The sequence below is a fragment of the Aquarana catesbeiana genome, linkage group LG06 (assembly GCF_042186555.1).
Source record: "Aquarana catesbeiana isolate 2022-GZ linkage group LG06, ASM4218655v1, whole genome shotgun sequence".
NCBI lineage: Eukaryota > Metazoa > Chordata > Amphibia > Anura > Ranidae > Aquarana > Aquarana catesbeiana.
The window spans coordinates 126216342-126240143 of record NC_133329.1 but is presented as its reverse complement, the minus strand read 5'-3'; the positions used below and the strand labels follow the sequence as shown (position 1 = coordinate 126240143).

Sequence of the window (23802 nt, the reverse complement as noted above, 5' to 3'; positions counted from 1 at the left end):
AGAAGAGACCAGTGTGCCTCTAACCCCAGAACCTAAAGAACAGCGAGAGCGAAGGGTTATTCACCCGCCCAAAAGACTAACATATGATACTTTGGGTGAAAGCTCTGAGGAGGTCGTTTTCATTGCAAAAAGGACTCTTGAAGAAACTGACCCTTCCACCGCAGTCCAGAGAATCCATGCCTTCGCCTTGGTCAACATCACAGAAACAATCTCCTGCGATCCTGTTCAAGACTTGCTTTGCTGACATCCTTTCTGGCTCCAGATCCTGCTTGCTGTTCCACTACATTGATCCCTGACTTGGCTGACTATCTGTTCCGGTTACTGAACTTTGTCTATGTTTTGACTACGTTTGTTCTTTTTACTTTTATTATTAAACAAGTGTGATTTAACTGTACTTCTGTCTCAGCCTGATTTCTTGGTTTCTGACACTCACCCCCTGGCACATCTAGCTGGGCCATTCCAGTTAAGGTGGCCTGTAGGCAGGACAACCTCCCCTCCTATGCTAATTGGTGGGATGTTCCTCTGCCAGGGTTTTATGCAGATGTAAATTGTATGGTTTCCTGTGCACACTAACCTGTTTTTTTTCTGTGTGTATATCAAAAGCATGTAACAGGTCATAGACTCTTTACCTCCTTTGGCGGAACAAAGGTTCTTTGGTGGGGGGAGAGTGTAGCGGGGGCTACTCTATCACCCGTGGTCCTGCACTTCCCGCCATTCCTGCCAGAGTCCGTCAGACTGAATAGACACTGACCCAGGCACTCACTGAGGGAGAGCCTGTCAGTCCCTGTGGGGGATTTCTCCCCCTCCCTCTCCTCTTCCTGTGTCCCTATTGGCAGGGAGAGGGAGCTAATCAAGCAGCAGCAGAGGACCATGGCCCACAATACAGCCCCATTGATTTCTACAGGGGGTGGAACTACCAAGCCCAGCCTGCTTTGCAAGAAGGGGGGCTAGCTAAAGATTTAAGCTTGTTGGTCTGAGGAGAGATCACCATGAGGCAGGAAGGTGAAGGGAGGTGTGAGGAGAGCCTACAGGCATCGCTGAAGAACCATGCAAAGAAGGTTCCAGAGACCATCCAGAGACGGTTGAAGATGGATGTACCTTCTGTACCACCTAATATCTCTATTTTTTATGGAATATCTCTAAAATTATGTGAGATCTGAAGTTAAAACCACTTGATCTTACTGGATCTAACGAATATCTATGAGCCTGAATGACTTTTGCCCACAAAATTTGATAAGGGGGGCCAACCCGTCCTTATTTACCACATAATATCTCTATTTTGATCTGGAATATCTCTGAAATGATGTGAGATCTAATGTTAAAACCACTTGATGTTACCGGATCTAATGAATATATATAAGCCTGATTGATTTTTGGCCAGAAAATTTGATAAGGGGGGCTAACCCGTCCATATGTACCACCTAATATCTCTATTTTGATGTGGAATATCTCTGAAATGATGTGAGATCTAACGTTAAAACCACTTGATCTTACTGGATCTAACGAATATCTATAAGCCTAATTGATTTTTGGCCAGAAAATTTGATAAGGGGGGGTTAACCCGTCCATATGTACCACCTAATATCTCTATTTTGATGTGGAATATCTCTGAAATGATGTGAGATCTAACGTTAAAACCACTTGATCTTACTGGATCTAACAAATATCTATAAGCCTAATTGATTTTTGGCAAGAAAATTTGATAAGGGGGTTTAACCCGTCCATATGTACCACCTAATATCTCTATTTTGATGTGGAATATCTCTGAAATGATGTGAGATCTAACGTTAAAACCACTTGATCTTACCGGATCTAATGAATATCTATAAGTCTGATTGATTTTTGGCCAGAAAATTTGATAAGGGGGGGCTAACCCGTCCATATGTATCACCTAATATCTCTATTTTGATGTGGAATATCTCTGAAATTATGTGAGATCTAACATTAAAACCACTTGATCTTACTGGATCTAACGAATATCTATAAGCCTAATTGATTTTTGGCAAGAAAATTTGATAAGGGGGGGTTAACCCGTCCATATGTACCACCTAATATCTCTATTTTTATGTGGAATATCTCTGAAATGATGTGAGATCTAACGTTAAAACCACTCGATCTTACTAGATCTAACAAATATCTATTAGCGTGAATGATTTTTGGCCAGAAAATTGCAAGTGGGAGGGCTAACCTGTCCATATGTACCACCTAATATCACTATTTTGGTGTGGAATAACTCTGAAATTATGTGAGATCTAACGTTAAAACCACTTGATCTTATCAGATCTAACGAATATCTATTAGCCTGAATGATTTTTGGCCAGAAAATTTGATAAGGGGGGGCTAACCCGTCCATATGTACCACCTAATATCTCTATTTTGATGTGGACTATCTCTGAAATGATGTGAGATCTAATGTTAAAACCATTTGATCTTACCGGATTTAATGAATATCTATTAGCCTGAATGATTTTTGGCCAGAAAATTTGATAAGGGGGGGCCAACCCGTCCTTATTTACCACCTAATATCTCTATTTTTATGTGGAATATCTCTGAAATGATGTGAGATCTAACGTTAAAACCACTTGATCTTACTGGATCTAACAAATATCTATTAGCCTGAATGATTTTTGGCCAGAAAATTGCATGTGGGGGGGCTAACCCGTCCATATGTACCACCTAATATCTCTATTTTGATGTGGAATATCTCTGAAATGATGTGAGATCTAACGTTAAAACCACTTGATCTTACTGGATCTAACGAATATCTATTAGCCTAAATGATTTTTGGCCAGATAATTTGATAAGGGGGGGCTAACCCGTCCATATGTACCACCTAATATCTCTATTTTGATGTTGAATATCTCTGAAATGATGTGAGATCTAACGTTAAAACCACTTGATCTTACCAGGTCTAACGAATATCTATTAGCCTGAATGATTTTTGGCCCAAAAAATTGATATGGCCCCCCTCATTAATCACTTAATAAGTCTCTAATTATGTGAGATCTAACGTTAAAACCACTTCTTACCGGATCTATGGAATATCTATTAGCCTGAATGATTTTTGGCCAAAAATTTGATAAGGGGGGGCCAGCCCCCCTCATTAATCACTTAATAAGTCTCTAATTATGTGAGATCTAAGGTTAACACCACTTGATCTTACCAGATCTAACGAATATCTATTAGCCTGAATGATTTTTGGCCAGAAAGTTTGATAAGGGGGGGCAGCCCCCCTCATTAATCACTTAATAAGTCTCTAATTATGTGAGATCTAACGTTAAAACCACTTGATCTTACTGGATCTAATGAATATCTATTAGCCTGAATGATTTTTGACCAGAAATTTTGATAAGGGGGGGCTAACCCGTCCATATGTACCACCTAATATCTCTATTTTGATGTGGAATATCTCTGAAATTATGTGAGATCTAATGTTAAAACCAATTGATCTTACCGGATCTAACGAATATCTATTAGCCTGAATGATTTTTGGCCAGAAAATTTTATAAGGGGGGCCAGCCCCCCCAGCCCCCCCTCATTATTCATTTAATAAATCTCTAATTATGTGAGATCTAACGTTAAAACCACTTGATCTCACCGGATCTAATGAATATCTATTAGCCTGAATGATTTTTGACCAGAAAATTTGATAAGGGGGGGCTAACCCATCCATATGTACCACCTAATATCTCTATGTTGATGTGGAATATCTCTGAAATGATGTGAGATCTAATGTTAAATCCACTTGATCTTACTGGATCTAACGAATATCTATTAGCCTAAATGATTTTTGGCCAGATAATTTGATAAGGGGGGGGCTAACCCGTCCATATGTACCACCTAATATCTCTATTTTGATGTGGAATATCTCTGAAATGATGTGAGATCTAACGTTAAAACCACTTGATCTTACCGGATCTAACGAATATCTATTAGCCTGAAAGATTTTTGGCCAGAAAATTTGATAAGGGGGGGCAGCCCCCCTCATTAATCACTTAATAAGTCTCTAATGATGTGAGATCTAACGTTAAAACCACTTGATCTTACCGGATCTAGCGAATATCTATTAGACTGAATGATTTTTGGCCAGAAAATTTGATAAGGGGGGCCAGCCCCCCTCATTAATCACTTAATAAGTCTCTAATTATGTGAGATCTAACGTTAAAACCACTTGATCTTACCAGATCTAACAAATAGCTTCCAAAATAGCTAACTGTTTAGTCAATTTTCGATATGGGGGGGCTGATGACGAGTTAGCCCCCCCAGCAAATAACTGTTAATATTGCTTCTTCTTTGTGAGATCTAACGCAAACAACGGTTAATCTAACCTGATCTAACAAAGATCTAACAAACTGCATAAGATTTAAAAAAAAAATTTTGATATGGGGGGGGCTAACCCGGCAGAGGTGCGTTTGACAGGTAGTGAGGAGGCAATATTTCATTTCCTCAGTGCATGTTTTACTTCTGCAAATGCTGCCGTACTGCGCTACATCCACGTACATTGCACTTGGTTGTGGGACGCTTGCAGTCTGGCCCCATTCACTTCAATGAGTCACATTCAGCATGCGGTAGTGCCTGCCACCATGTCTGCAGCATGTGTACACCCCCACCCACTGCCTTTGCAACTACTTGTGTTTACCACTGCCATCCGCAAATGTAAATTACCTCTAACCGTCCCCTGGATAGCAATAAAAACCTGACAAGGAATTAGCTCGGTGAGAGGGAGGAAGGGAGCGGTGGGTGAAGGGGAGGGGAGACGGGGGTGGGTGGAGAGAGGGGAACTGGTATAATTCTGATGTAAAACATGATGCAGAATGTAAATTGTGTGGTTTATCCTGTTTTACAATTTTTTTTACATGTGAAGAATTATGATAAAATAAAATAAATAATAATAATAAAAAAAAACCTGACAAGGGGTTAATGCGGAACTAAAGCTGTTGTCGAAGTATTGAATTAGAGGTAAGTATCACTGAGTTTAGCCCTGCTATAGGGGTTACCCTTTAAGGACATGCATGCTATGAAATGTAAAAATGTAACACTTGCAGGTGTTTATTACATCTCATAGAGAGCAGACCTTCCAGAGAACGGGGTCTGTCTGGTTTCGGCCAGATAGACCATTGTAAGTACCTTTGTCCCCGTCTGGAGCCTAACGCCCTGGGGGATCAGGGAATTGGCACGTCTGTGTACCCGTTGCACTTTTTTGTGAGCACTCTTTATGTGTGTGCACATTTTTTATGCACCGGGTGAAGTTTTTGGGTGTGTTATGCACGCCATAGGCTTTCAAAAAAAAAAAAGAGATCACGGTATTTTTCATGAAAATGCCTCCATCTGCTTTTTCTCCAGAGAGCAGAGCCATCTTTGTTCCGTTATCATCTACAATCGCCATTTACTTCCTTGACTGAGAAGCTGGCTCAGAGATTAAGCATTTATATTCATACTGGAATCTGTGCAGTTCTGTGTTCACAAGCTTCTCACCTTGCGACTAGTTACAAAGTTACAATTTTGCAGTCTGATCACTGGGAGGGAGGAGACTGGGGAAAGGCTTGCTCCTGCCCGCCGCAGACTAATGACATATTTTCAGCCTAGGCAAAATTACTGAACTGAAGCTCAAGGATGGCTTTTTAATCAAAAAATAAATAAATAAATAAATAAATAAATAAATATATAAATAAATGATAGTGTTGCTGTATTTTGTGACATATCAGGAATTTATTTGTGCAGACTTAAAAAGTCTGCACAAGTAAAGATACTAAAAGGTACACTTTAATTTAATAGATCAAAGCTGAGCAGATTGATGGTACCTAGAGCAGGTATCCTGAGCTCTGAACTCCACTCGCTCCATTGGCTGTGATAATCCCGGTCGTCCAATAATTTACAGCGAAGGCGCAGATCATAATCTGAGCCCGTTCCAAACTCTGATGCCGGTAACTCCTCAGACTGAGACTGCTTTAAGAGATCCTTGTCAAGCAATGTCTTCTGCTTTGCTTCCTGTAGAAACATAACAGACAGGAAAACCACATCGTCACATGCCACTATTGTCAGATGTCAAGAATCAGTTTGCAGGTAAGAAGAGCATACTCGGGGTGATTTACGAAAGGAATAGAGACTTTTCATTTAGCCAAGTGAATATTTCCTGAGCTTAGTAAATGCGATAAAGTTCTGTTCACTTCAATCAGCCAATCATCTTCCAACAAGTATTAATTCCTTCACACAAGTGGGTATTCAAGGTGAACACAGGTTTGCTTTATTTACTACTATTCACTTGTCAAAGTGAACATTTCCTCTAAAGCAGGGGTCCTCAAACTTTTTAGACAGGGGGCCAGTTCACGGTCCCTCAGACTGTTGGGGGGCCGCACTATAGTTTAAAAAAAATATGAACTAATTCCTAAATTCCTATGCACACATCTTTTTTGTAGTGCAAAAGAATAAAAGAATGAATAATAAATAATAATATATATAGGGGATGGACAGGGGGACAGAGGGATGGACAGGGGGACAGTGGGATGGACAGAGGGGTGGACAGGGGGACAGAGGGACAGTGGGGTGGACAGGGGGACAGTTGGGTGGACAGTGGGGTGGACAGGGGGACAGAGGGGGGGACAGTGGGGTGGACAGGGGGACAGTGGGGTGGACAGGGGGACAGTGGGATGGACAGAGGGGTGGACAGGGGGACAGTGGGATGGACAGGGGGACAGAGGGATGGACAGGGGGACAGAGGGGTGGACAGGGGGACAGAGGGGGGGCAGTGGGGTGGACAGAGGGGTGGACAGGGGGACAGAGGGATGGAAAGGGGGACAGAGGGGTGGACAGGGGGACAGAGGGGGGGACAGTGGGGTGGACAGAGGGACAGTGGGGTGGACAGGGGGACAGTGGGGTGGACAGGGGGACAGAGGGGTGGACAGAGGGGGGGACAGGGGGACAGTGGGGTGGACAGGGGGACAGAGGGGTGGACAGGGGGACAGAGGGGTGGACAGAGGGGGGGAGGGGTGGACAGGGGGACAGAGGGGTGGACAGAGGGGGGCAGTGGGGTGGACAGGGGGACAGTGGGGTGGACAGGGGGACAGAGGGGTGGACAGGGGGACAGTGGGGTGGACAGGGGGACAGAGGGGTGGACAGGGGGACAGTGGGGTGGACAGGGGGACAGTGGGGTGGACAGGGGGACAGAGGGGTGGACAGGGGGACAGTGGGGTGGACAGGGGGACAGAGGGGTGGACAGAGGGGGGGACAGGAGGACAGTGGGGTGGACAGGGGGACAGTGGGGGGGGACAGTGGGGTGGACAGGGGGACAGAGGGACAGAGGGGTGGACAGGGGGACAGAGAGGGGGACAGAGGGGTGGACAGGGGGACAGTGGGGTGGACAGGGGGACAGAGAGGGGGACAGAGGGGTGGACAGGGGGACAGTGGGGTGGACAGTGGTACAGTGGGGTGGACAGTGGTACAGTGGGGTGGACAGGGGGACAGTGGGGTGGACAGGGGGACAGAGGGGTGGACAGGGGGACAGTGGGGTGGACAGGGGGACAGTGGGACAGTGGGGTGGATAGGGGGACAGAGGGGGGGACAGAGGGGGGGACAGTGGGGTGGACAGGGGGACAGAGGGGTGGACAGGGGGACAGTGGGGTGGACAGAGGGGGGACAGGGGGACAGAGGGGGGACAGGGGGACAGTGGGGTGGACAGGGGGACAGAAGGGTGGACAGAGGGGGGGACAGAAGGGTGGACAGAGGGGGGGACAGTGGGGTGGACAGGGGGACAGAAGGGTGGACAGAGGGGGGGACAGGGGGACAGTGGGGTGGACAGGGGGACAGTGGGGTGGACAGGGGGACAGTGGGGTGGACAGGGGGACAGTGGGGTGGACAGGGGGGGGGACAGGGGGACAGTGGGGTGGACAGGGGGACAGAGGGGTGGACAGGGGGACAGTGGGGTGGACAGGGGGACAGAGGGGTGGACAGGGGGACAGTGGGACAGAGGGGTGGACAGGGGGACAGTGGGACAGAGGGGTGGACAGGGGGACAGAGGGGTGGACAGAGGGGGGACAGGGGGGTGGACAGGGGGACAGAGGGGTGGACAGAGGGGGGGACAGGGAGACAGTGGGGTGGACAGGGGGACAGTGGGATGGACAGGGGGACAGTGGGGTGGACAGAGGGGGGGACAGGGGGACAGTGGGGTGGACAGGGGGACAGAGGGGTGGACAGGGGGACAGTGGGGTGGACAGGGGGACAGAGGGGTGGACACGGGGGCAGTGGGGTGGACAGTGGGGTGGACAGGGGGACAGAGGGGTGGACAGGGGGACAGTGGGGTGGACAGGGGGACAGTGGGACAGAGGGGTGGACAGGGGGACAGTGGGGTGGACAGGGGGACAGAGGGGTGGACAGAGGGGGGACAGGGGGACAGTGGGGTGGACAGGGGGACAGTGGGGTGGACAGGGAGACAGTGGGTTGGACAGGAGGACAGAGGGGTGGACAGGGGGACAAAAGGGTGGACAGGGGGACAGTGGGGTGGACAGGGGGACAGAGGGGTGGACAGGGGGACAGAGGGATGGACAGGGGGACAGAGGGATGGACAGGGGGACAGTGGGGTGGACAGGGGGACAGTGGGGTGGACAGGGGGACAGTGGGGTGGACAGGGGGACAGTGGGGTCCTCACTTGTTAGTAGGCTGTTGCTTGAAGCCTCCGCTCTCGCTGTCACTCTTCGCGCCTCCTGTCTCCGTGCGGGACTGTGCTGGGAACTACACTTCCCAGCATGCAGCGCGGCACACGGAGCCCTCCATTACTGGGGTGGGGGAGGCGGCTTGAGCGGAGCGGAGCGGATATGCTCCCTGCCGAAGCCGAGCTGACCTGGCCCCGGCCCCAGCCTGGATTGTTGGGAATCCGGCCCTGGGTGGATTGGACCCCTGCTCTAAAGGCTAGGTCCCGCTTCTTGCAAGTGCAGGACTGCGTGTAAATTGCACACTTTCCTGTACCCACAGCACAAATGCACTGCTGTTAGCAGATGCACGGTGGTGCCATTTACTCTTAATGCCACCCATAAGCATGCGCAGGGGGTGTGCCAGCTGTGCCTGGGCAAACCCTAATCACTACATGCAGTGCTGATTCCCTCTACTGCCCGGGCTTCCCCCATGTTGGCCCCCCGCCCCACAGTGCTGCTGGCTTCCCTCCTCCCCTCTCTCCCCAGCTGCTGTGGGGGGATGTTTTAGGATGAAGAGTGGGGAAAGGGCTAGTAAATATGTAATTTAGCAGCGCCTTCCTTTTTTTAACTACTTCTAGACCACCCGCCTTCATTGTACGTCGGCTGTTTGAAGTGGAATACCGTTGTTATGGCAGCAGATAGCTGCCATAACCCTTTATCCTCTACAACAGCGGGTGGTCCGCTTTCAGATAATTTGCGAGATCACTTTTATCGGGGGCGGGAGAGGCCCCCCTCCCAATGCGATCCGGTCGTCTCCGCCATCAGTAGTGGCGGAGACGATGCAAAGGAAGGCATGCGTGTTCAAGCTTTGGGGTACACACCCTAATGCAATAGGCTGCGCACACCTATGATGCTATCCCCACGCACTGGAAACTGCAGCTTGGTTTTCCATGTTGTGAACCATATAGCATTATATGGTTTCCCTGTGGCAATGATTATGGAAAAGGTGAGGGACATTTTCCCTACGTTTTCAGGAGGTAGAGCAGCCCATTCAAATTAATGGGCTACTGTACCCGTACAAAACGCAGCTGCAGGGAAACCACAAAAGTGTGAACCAAGCCTTAGTAAACAGGAGGCCGAATATCTGAAGCCAGGCACGGCAGCACGATTCAGTAGATTCTTGCTGGCGGTTGTAAATGCTGCTTGCACACACTGTGTGCGACCATCAACTGTCAGCAGCGACTATGAGATTTGTATCCTGTATATATCGATAAGACACTCTGCTGCTGTTTGCATGTAACCGGCCGCTCAGATGAGTACTGACACGGAAAACACAGCCAGGCGTTCCTGCTGTGTTTTGGTTGCACACAAATTTGCCAATGGCTCCTGCTACTACCTCCATGGCCAGTGAGGAGAGAGAGAGAGCAGAGAGAGCTGCTGCTCTTGGGCACAGCGCTGGATCAATATCGGGCTCAGGTAAGTATAAGAGTTGGCTGGGGGGGGGGGGAGCTGACCACAGAAGGTTATTTTTAATCTAAATGCATAGAATGCATTAAGGTGAAAAAACCTTCTACCTTTACAACCACTTTAAAGCGGAACTTCACTCTGAAAATCAGCATTGACTATTTTTAATCCTTATGCTGCTGGCATTAGTAAATAGATATGAAAGTAAACTATATTTACGTGTGGACGGGGCTAAAGATGCCCTAGTGGGGACAAAGTGGAACTGCAGGCAAGAGCTGCGGTCATGTTAAATTAACTTTAACCGCTTGGCGGCCGCCGCACAAACATTTACATCGGCAGAATGGCACGGACAGGCAAATGGGCGTACAGTTACGTCCCTTTATATTTGCCGCCGTGTGGTCGCGCCCCCTGCCACGAGCTCCGTGAGTGTGATCGCAGGTCCCGCGGACTCACGGAGAGGAACAACAGGGAAATGCTGATGTAAACAAGCATTTCCCCGTTCTGCCTAGTGACAGGACACTGATCACAGCTCCCTGTGATCGGGAGCGGTGATCAGTGTCGTGTCACACGTAGCCCATCCCCCCCACAGTTAGAATCACTCCCTAGGACACACTTAACCCCTGCAGCGCCCCCTACAGGTTAACCCCTTCACTGCCAGTCACATTTACACGGTAATCAGTGCATTTTTAATTGCACTGATCGCTGTATAAATGTGAATGGTCCCAAAATAGCGCCAAAAGTGTCCGATGTGTCTGCCATAATGTCGCAGTCACCATAAAAATCGCAGATCGTCACCATTACTACTAAAAAAAAAAAAAATAATAAAAATGCCATAAACTTATCCCCTATTTTGTAGACGCTATAACTTTTGCGCAAACCAATCAATAAACGCTTATTGTGATTTTTTTTTTACCAAAAATATGTAGAAGAATACGTACACGTATATAAAAAATGTTTATATATTTTTGGGGTATATTTATTATAGCAAAAAGTTAAAAATATAGCGTTTTTTTCAAAATTGTCGCTCTTTTTTTGTTTATATCACAAAAAATAAAAACCGCAGAGGTGATCAAACACCACCAAAAGAAAGCTCTATTTGTGGGAAAAAAAGGACGTCAATTTTGTTTGGGAGCCACGTCGCACAACCGCACAATTGTCAGTTAAACGACGCAGTGCCGAATTGGAAAAACGCTCTGGTCTTTGGGCAGCCAAATGGTCCGGGGCTGAAGTGGTTAAGGCAGGTCTCCAGATTTAGCAGTAACTTGCATAGTTAACTCCTTGTAATCTATGGCCATACTTCTCACACTGTTAACACTGAGCACTTCAGACACACTTCTGTTAGAGAACACCTCTCCCTTCCAGTGTGCAGCATTTCTGAGATGGTACCGTGGAGCATGCACTGGCCTCCACAAACTCAGTATTCCCATCACCTTGCTCCCAGTGATTGGTCCCACAGTTAAAAATGGATACAGGAAACGCACCTTCTCCATAACTCCATGTTTGTTCTCCTTCCCGGGGTCCCATCTCATCTCTTTCTCCTGCGACTCCAGGCTGGGTCCCTAGGTACTCTGTGCCATGGGGGACGGTCCCAGAATGTGGGGAACCAGCTGTTAGTGAAGGGGCCAAGCATAACACCCTTTTATTACCAGAGTATTATTACCAGAGTAACTGTCATTTTAGCCATGTCACCCGTCTCCTGGCTGGTTGGCTGAGTTAGCAAGTGACACAAATACTGCAATCATTTGCAACGGCAACATAGCTTCCTCTGGAAAGCATTCTGTTCATTAGACTCTGTACTTTCTCTTTTGTAACTTCAGTCCCCTAGTTGTTAACCCTGTTTTTTTTATATGCAATGCATGCACCCCTTTAGAGAGACTTCAGACCAGGCAGATTCAGATGAACAAATAAAGAACTTTTACTGAAGTAGTTTCAGGTAAAAAGTAACAGTCTCAAAGACATCTTCCACACAGTTTCTTATACAAAGCTCTCTAGTGCTCCATAAAGTGACCGTACATTAGATAGATGGCAAAGTTAATCCTTTCAGGGCAAGAGTCCATAACAGGCAGTAAATACACAAGAGGTAGCAATAGTCTCTTATGCCCCGTACACACGGTCGGACTTTGTTCGGACATTCCGACAACAAAATCCTAGGATTTTTTCCGACGGATGTTGGCTCAAACTTGTCTTGCATACACACGGTCACACAAAGTTGTCGGAAAATCCGATCGTTCTAAACACGGTGATGTAAAACACGTACGTCGGGACTATAAACGGGGCAGTGGCCAATAGCTTTCATCTCTTTATTTATTCTGAGCATACATGGCACTTTGTCCATCGGAATTGTGTACACACGATCTGAATTTCCGACAACGGATTTTGATGTCGGAAAATTTTATATCCTGCTCTCAAACTTTGTATGTCGGAAAATCCGATGGAAAATGTGTGATGGAGCCTACACACGGTCGGAATTTCCGACAACACGTTTTCCGTCGCAAAATCCGACCGTGTGTACGGGGCATTAGAGTCCATGATTTGGCAGTAATCCATAAAGGCATTAAAGTCCATAACTGACAGCTATAAGTCTATGAGGGTCTACAGGCTACAGATCCCCTGGGATGCCCGACTGAGCTCCTGTCGCCCCCAAGGGGGTGATCACTCTGGGAGAGTAACAGCTACATTTTGGCAATCTTTTCCCAAACAACTCTAAGGGCACTTAGTGAGCCCTATCTATATAGTATGACCTGCAGGGAGCAGTGACCTTGCTGAAAAGAGCGGGAAAAAGGCACCACCAGTTCAGCAGGTCAAGAACACAGTACAAGATTAAGACAGGGTAATGATTTGCACCCGGTTGACCTAATAAATTGAAGGGCATGAACACAGCAATTAAAAAGCATTAAAGTGGTTGTAAACCCCCTGACCTATTTTTACATATAGGCTTACCTATATGTACTGAAAATATCTCAACGTTAGGAGATATTTGCCTTGTAGTGGCCCTGCTCGCCGTTTCTTCTCCAGCGCGTGCCATGACTGGCGGCTGACATCACGCAGCTCCGGCCAGTCACAGAGGGTACATCGCGGGCTTCATTTACAGGTAAGCGCCACATAATGGGCTATGAGAAGCATACTAACCCATTATGCTTTTACTTTGCAGGGGAATAAAGAGGAAGTAAAACCCATCAGGGTTTACTTCCTCTTTAACCCTTCAAAACCCTTTTGGAAGTGCTTGCTTACATACTTGTTTTAAACTGAATTGTTTTTACATTTAGGGCAAATTAATTTTTTTACATTTAGGGCAAATTTTGTCATACATCCCAAAAGTCTTCAGTAGGGAAGAAGGGGTTTTTTCAGCTAAACACACCCTCCTGCATGCATGCCTGAGCTAAGGGCAGATGGATTCCAGGAAGTTAATGCTACATGAATTATCTGCCCTCAGTCAAAATGGCCATGGCCAGAAATGTTAGGGGGTGTTTTTCAAGGTGATTTCTCAGCACAATAAAGCATGGGGACATGGATGGATGGATGGGTGAGAATATTAAAAAATGAATTAAATTGCTTTTTGGTTTGTTGTGTGCAGATGCAGTGTAGTTCCGCTTTAAACAGGAAGGGAAAACAAAGGGAGGTACTAAGTTGCATGAGTATTCATATTGTTTTAGCTCTAAACTGGCACTAGATGTCAGCTTACATCAAACAACTTCAGCCAGACACAGCTCAATACAAGACAGCAAAAACACATATAAATGGGACAGAACATCTTCAGGAAAGGTGCATATTTTTAGTATTGCTCTTGGTTAACAAGGTTTCATCATGTTTTTATTTTATTTTTTATTATTAGTTTGATTATTATTAATGGTATTGTTAAGCCTTCATTGGAACTTACTGGATGTACAAAGTCTTTGTCTAAGACCCCTTTCACACTGGGGCATTTTTCAGGCTCTTTTGGGCTAAAAATAGCACCTGTAAAGAGCCTGAAAAACGCCTCCCCTGCAGCCCCAGTGTGAGCCCCCGAGTGCTTTCACACTGGGGTGGTGAACTTGCAGAACGTTAGAAAAAGTCCTGCAAGCAGCATCTTTCGGGCAGTGCGGGAGTGGTGTATGGGCACCGCTGCTGAAGCGCCTGAAAAGCGCTTTGGCAGCGGCGCTTTGCGGGCGCTTTTAACCCTTTATTTGGCTGCTAGCGGGGGTTAAATGCACCCCGCTAGCGGCCGAAAAGCGCCACTATTACAGCGGTAAAGCCCTGCTAAAATTAGCTGCGCTTTACCGCTAAATGTCCCCCCGCCCCAGTGTGAAAGTAGCCTGATACTGTACATTTTAACATAATACAGTATATCTCACATGTAATGGAGAAATCTTTCTACCTGGTACAGCCCATAATCCAGAAAAACTCCTCTTAGTAGTTAGTTGAATGATCTGGAAATGAGAGAGTGAAAAGTTTAACCACCTCAATACCAGGCACTTACACCCCCTTCCTGCCCAGGCCATTTTTCAGCTTTCAGCGCTGCCACACTTTGAATGACAAATGGGCAGTCATGCTACACTGTAACCATGTGAAATTTTTATCATTTTCTTCACACAAATAGAGCTTTCTTTTGGTGGTATTAATCAAAAAAAAAGACCGAAAAATTAAAAAAAAAAAAAAGTTTTAGTTTCTGTCAGTAAATGTTGTAAATAAGTAATTTTTCTCCTTCACTGATGGGCACTGATGAGGAGGCACTGATGGGCACTGATAGGCTGCACTGATGGGCACTAATTAGGTGGCACTGATGAGGAGGCATGAATATTCCGCAATTATGGGCACTGATAGGTGGCACTGATATGTGGCACTGATGAGCACTGATAGGCGGCACTGGTGGGCATTGATGGGTGGCACTGGTGGGCAAAGATAGGGGGCACTGGTGGGCAAAGATAGGCGGCACTGGTGGGCAAAGATAGGCGGCACTGGTGGGCGGAACTGATGGGCATTGATGGGCGGCACTGATGGGCAGCAGTGATGGGCATTGATGGGCAGCACTGATAGCCAGTACTGACTAACATCACTAATGGCCACTGATTGCTGGCACTTGTGGGCACTGATTGCTGGCACTTGTGGGCACTGATTGCTGGTACTTGTGGGCACTGGTGGGGCTTTATTGTAATCAGGGCACTGATGATCAGTGCCCTGATTACATACCTAGATGTCCTCTGCGAGGAGATGCCGCTGTTCTGCTCTCCTCTCCTCATACTCTGTCAGTGTGAGGTGAGGAGAGCCGATTACCGGTATCTCCATGTTTACATGTGACCGGCTCTGATTGGACACAGTCGATCACATGACTAAAGAGCCGCGGCCACGGCTCTTTACAGAGATTAGGGTCGCGCCGTGTCCTAGAAACCGTGTCTTAGGATTTTTTACTTCAATGCATTCCTTGAATTAAGGTAAAAAATGTTTAGGCATCAGCATCCCCCTTCACCCCCCCCCCCCCCTTTTACCTGCCTGAGTCCTCATTCGATCCAGCGCTGTGAACGTCTGCAGCTCCCCTCACTTCTGGGTCTAGCTGGTTGTACTTGTTGTACTTTGCTTTGCTGGGGCACTGAGAGCCATTGGCTCCCAGTACTCTCAATCAAAGCCAGTGACTAAGGGAGCGGGGGACGGGGCCGAGTCCCAATTTCTGTGTCGATGGATGCAGCGGGACTTGGAAGTGAGCACTCACAAATGCCCTTGTGGGAGGCGGCTTCCAATAGGGGCACTGGACAGAGAGGAGGAGCACTGGCAGGGGACCCGGGAAGAGGAGGTTCCATTGCATAGAGCAGGTAAGTATAGGCAGGGTTGTTATTTAAAAAAATATCTCTACAATTTCTTTTAGCTAATAAGAATTTTCAACCAAATGAATGCAGCTGGAATTCAGTTGCTGTTCAGCCTACAATTACTCAAGTTTCTAAATTTTACTGTCAATTCCAGATCGTTCAGCTAAATAGAATAATAGAGCACCTAGAACTGTGTTTTCTAATTATTCGGACAGGGCCAGATTAACATAGGGACTATTGGAGCTGCAGCTCCAGGCCCCTTACCTTAAGATAGGCCCATTAAAAAAAAAAAAAATCACAAAAAAAAAAAAAAAAAGACTGACTTTGAGGGTCGTGGCTTGGCGACTAGGGGTCACAAAGAGCCCAAATTTAGGGGGTAGGTAGCTGAAGGTCTACCCCACTACTGGTCAAAATTTGGGGCACGTATCACCTACGGTCCTGGAGATACAGGGCTCCATGCGCAGCCTGTCGAAAGCTACATACGGAGCGGCCAGTTTAACCACCTCAATACAGGGCACTTTCACCCCCTTCCTGCCCAAGCCATTTTCAGCTTTCAGCGCTGTTGCACTTTGAATGACAATTGCGCGGTCATGTTACACTGCACCCTAATGAAATTTTTATCATTTTTTTTCCCACAAATAAAGCTTTCTTTTGGTGGTATTTGATCACCTCTGTGGTTTTTATTTATTGCGCTATAAACAAAAGAATAGGGACAAGTTTGAAAAAACACAATATTTTTTACTTTTTGCTATAATAAATATCCAATTTTTTTTTTTAAACAAATTTTTTCCTCAGTTTAGGCCGATTACGTATTCTTCTACATATTTTTGGTAAAAAAAAATCGCAATAAGCATATATTGATTGGTTTGCGCAAAAGTTATAGCTTCTACAAAATAGGGGATAGATTTATAGCATTTTTATTATTATTTTTTTTTTTTTACTAGTCATGGCGGCGATCTGCGATTTTTATTGTGAATGCGATATTGAGGCAAACATATCGGACACTTTTGACACATTTTTGGGACCATTCACATTTATACAGCGATCCATGCTATAAAAATGCATTGATTACTGTGTGAATGTGACTGGTAGGGAAGGGCTTAACACTAGGGGGTGATCGAGGGGTTAATGTGTGTCCTAGGGAGGTGATTTTAACTGTGGGGGGAGGGGACTGACTGGGGGAGGTGACCGATCGGTGTCCCTATGTACAAGGGACACACATCGGTCTCCTCTCCTCTCTGACAGGACGTGGATCTGTGTGTTTACATACACAGATCCATGGTCCTGCTCGGTTGCTGGGCAATCGCGGGTGCCTGGCGGACATCGCGGCCGCCGGGCACGCACATTGGGTCCCCAGTGATGCGGCGCGCGCGCCTCCTAGTGGCTCGGGAGGGCGGTCACGTCATATGACGTCCGCCCAGAACGAGAGCTGCCTCGTCCCGCAGTCATATGACAGTGGCCGGGCAGCTAGTGGTTAAATACTAGCTGGCACACTCTGTTTGCAGCAGACTGAGAGCATGAGCTCACAGTGCCTCCCACATCTTGTCAGAGACACTGAGCTCAATGAATAGCTTGGAGCCTGCAGAGTTTGACAGGCAGCGCCGCCTGTCAAACTCGCTCACAGTAGCAGCATAGTCCAACAATGTAAAACTACCATTCAGCAATGTAAAAAAAGAAAGGAGGCAGGAGTAGCACCTCATGAATGCCTGTCAGCTGCTGCTATACCACTCATTGAAAAGCAATACACCACAGATCACTTTTCAGAGGGCCGTAAGCATTACTGCAAATGTGAAAGAAATTTGAAAAACATCATCCATTTCACACTCACCACCAACCAGGTCACTCCCCAGCCACTTCCCATGTTAGCCACCTCCCTTCAACTTATATCACAGGTGACCATTTCCCAACCTTCAGATGACAGACCCTACTCCAAATGGTATCACTCCCAATTACTCCCCCCACCCGCTGATTGATATCCCTCCATGACCACCTCACATCCCCCTGCTGACAGACCTCTCTCTCCCCAGCCTGTCCCCACACACCCTTTCACCTGCTGACCTGTGGATGGGGGAATCACTCCCCCAGTGTTATTGTGTTCTGCCAGTTGGGAGCCTTCCCTACCCACGGAATACAATGATCAGTGTTGCTAACTATAGCTGGCAGCACTGACTGTTTTGGGAAAAACCTTACAGGCTGGTTGTATTCAAGTTGATTAATAGATTGACTTGTGTACAACCAGCTAGCCCATACATAGATCGACTATAGCTGGTCTCTGCTTAATTGGCTTAATTTCAATTCATGTATGGCCCGCTTAACCACTATGCAGTCCCTAAACATCCTTCCACAAACCTTTACATTTTTCCTTCCCAGATTCCTACATCCTCCTCACCTGTACATAGTGCCTACTGTCATACCCTCCACACTTCTCTCCTATTCATAGAGCCCACTGTCATACCCTCCACACTCCTTTCCTGTACATACTTCTCACTGTCATACCCTCCACACTCCTCTCCTGTACATACTGCTTACTGTCATACCCTCCACACTCCTCTCCTGTACATACTGCTCACTGTCATACCCTTCACATTCCTCTCCTGTACATACTGCCCACGGTCATACCCTCCACACTGCTCTCCTGTACATACTGCCCACAGTCATACCCTCCACACTCCTCTCCTGTACATACTGCCCACTGTCATACCATCCACACTTCTCTCCTGTACATACTGCCTACTGTCATACCATTCACACTTCTCTCCTGTGCATACTGCTCACTGTCATACCCTCCACATTCCTCTTCTGTGCATACTGTCCACTGTGACACCCTCCACACTCCTCTCCTGTACATACTGCCAACTGTCATACCCTCCACACTCCTCTCCTGTACATACTGCCAATTATCTTTCTCTCCACACTCCTCTCCTGTACATACTGCCCCCATCATACCCTCCACACTCCTCTCCTGTACATACTGCCTACTGTCATACCCTCCACACTCCTCCCCTGTACATACTGCCCAATGTCATACCATCCACACTCCTCTCCTGTGCATACTGCCTACTGTCATACCCTCCACACTCCTCCCCTGTACATACTGCCCACTGTCATACCATCCACACTCCTCTCCTGTGCATACTGCTCACTGTCATACCCTCCACATTCCTCTTCTGTGCATACTGTCCACTGTGATACCCTCCACACTCCTCTCCTGTACATACTGCCAACTGTCATACCCTCCACACTCCTCTCCTGTACATACTGCCAATTATCTTTCTCTCCACACTCCTTTCCTGTACATACCACCCTCATAATACCTTCCACACTCCTCTCCTGTACATACTGCCCCTATCATACCCTCCACACTCCTCTCCTGTACATACTGCCCCATCATACCCTCCACACTCCTCTCCTGTACATACTGCCTACTGTCATACCCTCCACACTCCTCCCCTGTACATACTGCTCACTGTCATACCCTCCACATTCCTCTTCTGTACATACTGCCCACTGTGATACCCTCCACACTCCTCCCCTGTACATACTGCTCACTGTCATACCCTCCACATTCTTCTTCTGTACATACTGCCCACTGTGATACCCTCCACACTCCTCTCCTGTACATACTGCCAACTGTCATACCCTCCACACTCCTCTCCTGTACATACTGCCAACTATCTTTCTCTCCACACCCCTCTCCTGTACATACCACCCTCATAATACCTTCCACACTCCTCTCCTGTACATACTGCTCACTGTCATACCCTCCACACTCCTCTGCTGTACATAGTGCCCCCATCATACCCTCCACACTTCTCTCCTGTACATACTGCCCACTGGGCAGTGTTGCCAACTTACCAGATTGAAATTTACTGGCACGACACCCAGAATTTCCTGGCACGGCCAAGTTTTTACTGGCATTTCCAAAAATTACAAAATTACAGTTTTAAGTGCAAATTTTAGTATTTAGGCTACAAACAAGTATAATATGCAATTAGCAATGTGATTTAAGGTAGATATTAGTGCAAAAAACATATTTCTTATTTTATTTTCGATATAGTAAGTAAGTAGCTCAGGGACAGGAATCAGGAGGGCAAGAAATTAGAATAGGAAGGCACACACACACACATGAAGTTGACTCTCACAGTGACACTGACAGAAGTGCAGCAGCACAGATGATGCTGACTTCTCACTGGCACGACACATCCCCTCCTGAGTCACAGTGACTGTCTCTCTCCAAGCCAGGTGGTCCCTTTAGTCCACTCCAGTCTAAACAGGACTGACAGTCCCACTCCTGACTAGGGATGAGCTTCGAGTTCGAGTCGAACTCATGTTCGACTCGAACATTGGCTGTTCGCAAGTTCACCGAACAGCGAACAATTTGGGGTGTTCGCGGCAAATTCGAATGCCGCGGAACACCCTTTAAAAGTCTATGGGAGAAATCAAAAGTGCTAATTTTAAAGGCTAATATGCAAGTTATTGTCATAAAAAGTGTTTGGGGACCTGGGTCCTGCCCCAGGGGACATGGATCAATGCAAAAAAAAGTTTTAAAAACGGCCGTTTTTTCAGGAGCAGTGATTTTAATAATGCTTAAAGTCAATCAATAAAAGTGTAATATCCCTTTAAATTTCGTACCTGGGGGGTGTCTATAGTGTGTCTGTAAAGGGGCGCATGTTTCCTGTGTTTAGAACAGTCTGACAGCAAAATGACATTTTGAAGGAAAAAACTCATTTAAAACTACCCGCGGCTATTGCATTGCCGACAATACACATAGAAGTTCATTGATAAAAACGGCATGGGAATTCCCCAAAGGGGAACCCCGAACCAAAATTAAAAAAAAAAAAATGACGTGGGAGTCCCCCTAAATTCCATACCAGGCCCTTCAGGTCTGGTATGGATATTAAGGGGAACCCCGGCCAAAATTAAAAAAAAAAAATGACGTGGGGTTCCCCCTAAATTCCATACCAGACCCTTCAGGTCTGGTATGGATTTTAAGGGGAACCCCGCGCCAAAAAAAAAAAAAAAAAAACGGCGTGGGGTCCCCCCAAAAATCCATACCAGACCCTTATCCGAGCACGCAACCTGGCAGGCCGCAGGAAAAGAGGGGGGGACGAGAGTGCGGCCCCCCCTCCCTCCTGAACCGTACCAGGCCACATGCCCTCAACATTGGGAGGGTGCTTTGGGGTAGCCCCCCAAAACACCTTGTCCCCATGTTGATGAGGACAAGGGCCTCATCCCCACAACCCTGGCCGGTGGTTGTGGGGGTCTGCGGGCGGGGGGCTTATCGGAATCTGGAAGCCCCCTTTAACAAGGTGACCCCCAGATCCCGGCCCCCCCCCTGTGTGAAATGGTAAGGGGGTACATAAGTACCCCTACCATTTCACGAAAAAAGTGTCAAAAATGTTAAAAATGACAAGAGACAGTTTTTGACAATTCCTTTATTTAAATGCTTCTTCTTTCTTCTATCTTCCTTCATCTTCTGGTTCTTCTGGTTCTTCTGGCTCTTCTGGTTCTTCCTCCGGCGTTCTCGTCCAGCATCTCCTCCGCGGCGTCTTCTATCTTCTTCTCCTCGGGCCGCTCCGCACCCATGGCATAGGGGGGAGGCTCCCGCTCTTCTCTTCTTCTTTTCTTCTCTTCTGTTCTTCTTCATTTTCTTCTCCGGGCCGCTCCGCAATCCATGCTGGCATGGAGGGAGGCTCCCGCTGTGTGACGGCGCTCCTCGTCTGACAGTTCTTAAATAACGGCATGGATTGCGGAGCGGCCCGGAGAAGAAAATGAAGAACAACAGAAGAGAAGAAAAGAAGAAGAGAAGAGCGGGAGCCTCCCCCCTATGCCATGGGTGCGGAGCGGCCCGAGGAGAAGAAGATAGAAGACGCCGCGGAGGAGATGCTGGACGAGAACGCCGGAGGAAGAACCAGAAGAGCCAGAAGAGCCAGAAGAACCAGAAGATGAAGGAAGATAGAAGAAAGAAGAAGCATTTAAATAAAGGAATTGTCAAAAACTGTCTCTTGTCATTTTTAACATTTTTGACACTTTTTTCGTGAAATGGTAGGGGTACTTATGTACCCCCTTACCATTTCACACAGGGGGGGGGCCGGGATCTGGGGGTCACCTTGTTAAAGGGGGCTTCCAGATTCCGATAAGCCCCCCGCCCGCAGACCCCCACAACCACCGGCCAGGGTTGTGGGGATGAGGCCCTTGTCCTCATCAACATGGGGACAAGGTGTTTTGGGGGGCTACCCCAAAGCACCCTCCCAATGTTGAGGGCATGTGGCCTGGTACGGTTCAGGAGGGAGGGGGGGCCGCACTCTCGTCCCCCCCTCTTTTCCTGCGGCCTGCCAGGTTGCGTGCTCGGATAAGGGTCTGGTATGGATTTTTGGGGGGACCCCACGCCGTTTTTTTTTTTTTTTTTTGGCGCGGGGTTCCCCTTAAAATCCATACCAGACCTGAAGGGTCTGGTATGGAATTTAGGGGGAACCCCACGTCATTTTTTTTTTTTAATTTTGGCCGGGGTTCCCCTTAATATCCATACCAGACCTGAAGGGCCTGGTATGGAATTTAGGAGGACTCCCACGTCATATTTTTTTTTTAATTTTGGTTCGGGGGTTCCCCTTTGGGGAATTCCCATGCCGTTTTTATCAATGAACTTCTATGTGTATTGTCGGCAATGCAATAGCCGCGGGTAGTTTTAAATGAGTTTTTTCCTTCAAAATGTCATTTTGCTGTCAGACTGTTCTAAACACAGGAAACATGCGCCCCTTTACAGGCATACTATAGACACCCCCCAGGTACGAAATTTAAAGGGATATTACACTTTTATTGTTTGACTTTAAGCATTATTAAAATCACTGCTCCTGAAAAAACGGCCGTTTTTAAAACTTTTTTTTGCATTGATCCATGTCCCCTGGGGCAGGACCCAGGTCCCCAAACACTTTTTATGACAATAACTTGCATATAAGCCTTTAAAATTAGCACTTTTGATTATTCATGTTCGTGTCCCATAGACTTTAACGGTGTTCGCATGTTCGAACGAACTTTTTTCCTGTTCGCATGTTCTGGTGCGAACCGAACAGGGGGGTGTTCGGCTCATCCCTACTCCTGACCTGCCCTGCTCCTTTCCTGCAGACCCACACATGAGGCTCTGGCCGCTCTACTTGGCTCCCTTGCACCAGGACATCACACAACACGCTCGGGCACCGCCTCCACCAGAGCTGCCCGAACACACTGTAGCAGGCACTTGGATGGTCTCGGCCGGCTCTGGACCGGGCCAAACATCACAGCCATATTTTTTACTGGCAACTTTTTCCTTTTACTGGCAGGAAAAAATTGCCAGTTTTTTACTGCCTGCCAGTAAAAATACTCACGGCTGACAACACTGGCATACCCTCCACATTCCTCTCCTGTACATAGTGCCCACTGTTATAGCCTCCACATTCCTCTCCCTCACCTGCACATACTTCCCACTTTTATACCATCCATACTCCTCCCCTATGCCTCTTACACACAAAAACAGTTCTTTAAAATTATATTGAATATCCTCAATGTTACCAGCTCTAGAATGGGCACACTTTTGTTCCATCTTCACCCTGTCTTCCTTCAGGCTTCTGTGCCTTCGGTCACTTGCCTTGGCCGGGCTGTGTTGCTGTCACTTCCACGCATGTTCATTCACATCCTCTCTCTCTAATCCCCCCCTCTATCTCTCATCCTCCCTCCCTTACCCCTCACCCCTCTCTCATCCCCTTTCTCTCTCTCTCATCCTCTCTCTCTCTATTTAATTTAATTTGTTATAACAAAAAATTGTTTGCATTTTCAATTATTTTTTTATTTATTTTTTTTTTAAATAAAAAGCCCCACCATAATCCTCAGCACCATGCCCATGATGTTCTTTATCCGGCCCTGTATTCAAAGGATCATTTTTCCAGTTATCTCAAATTACAGAA

The 23802-nt window shown here is 47.2% G+C and overlaps 1 protein-coding gene across 5 annotated transcripts in view; it reads right to left on the bottom strand.

Annotated features, from left to right (window-relative positions):
* LOC141148911 (interleukin-9 receptor-like) overlaps window positions 1–23802 on the bottom strand; it is a 136758-nt gene that overhangs the window by 32783 nt on the left and 80173 nt on the right. For all 5 annotated transcript variants that reach the window (XR_012245262.1, XM_073636775.1, XM_073636773.1 and 2 more), the window contains exon 6: window positions 5802–5988. Coding sequence is in view for 4 of the 5 variants with exons in the window: in XM_073636775.1 (XP_073492876.1) it covers window positions 5802–5988 (187 nt within the window). In the remaining variant the exon portion in view is untranslated. The remainder of the gene's footprint in view (window positions 1–5801; window positions 5989–23802) is intronic.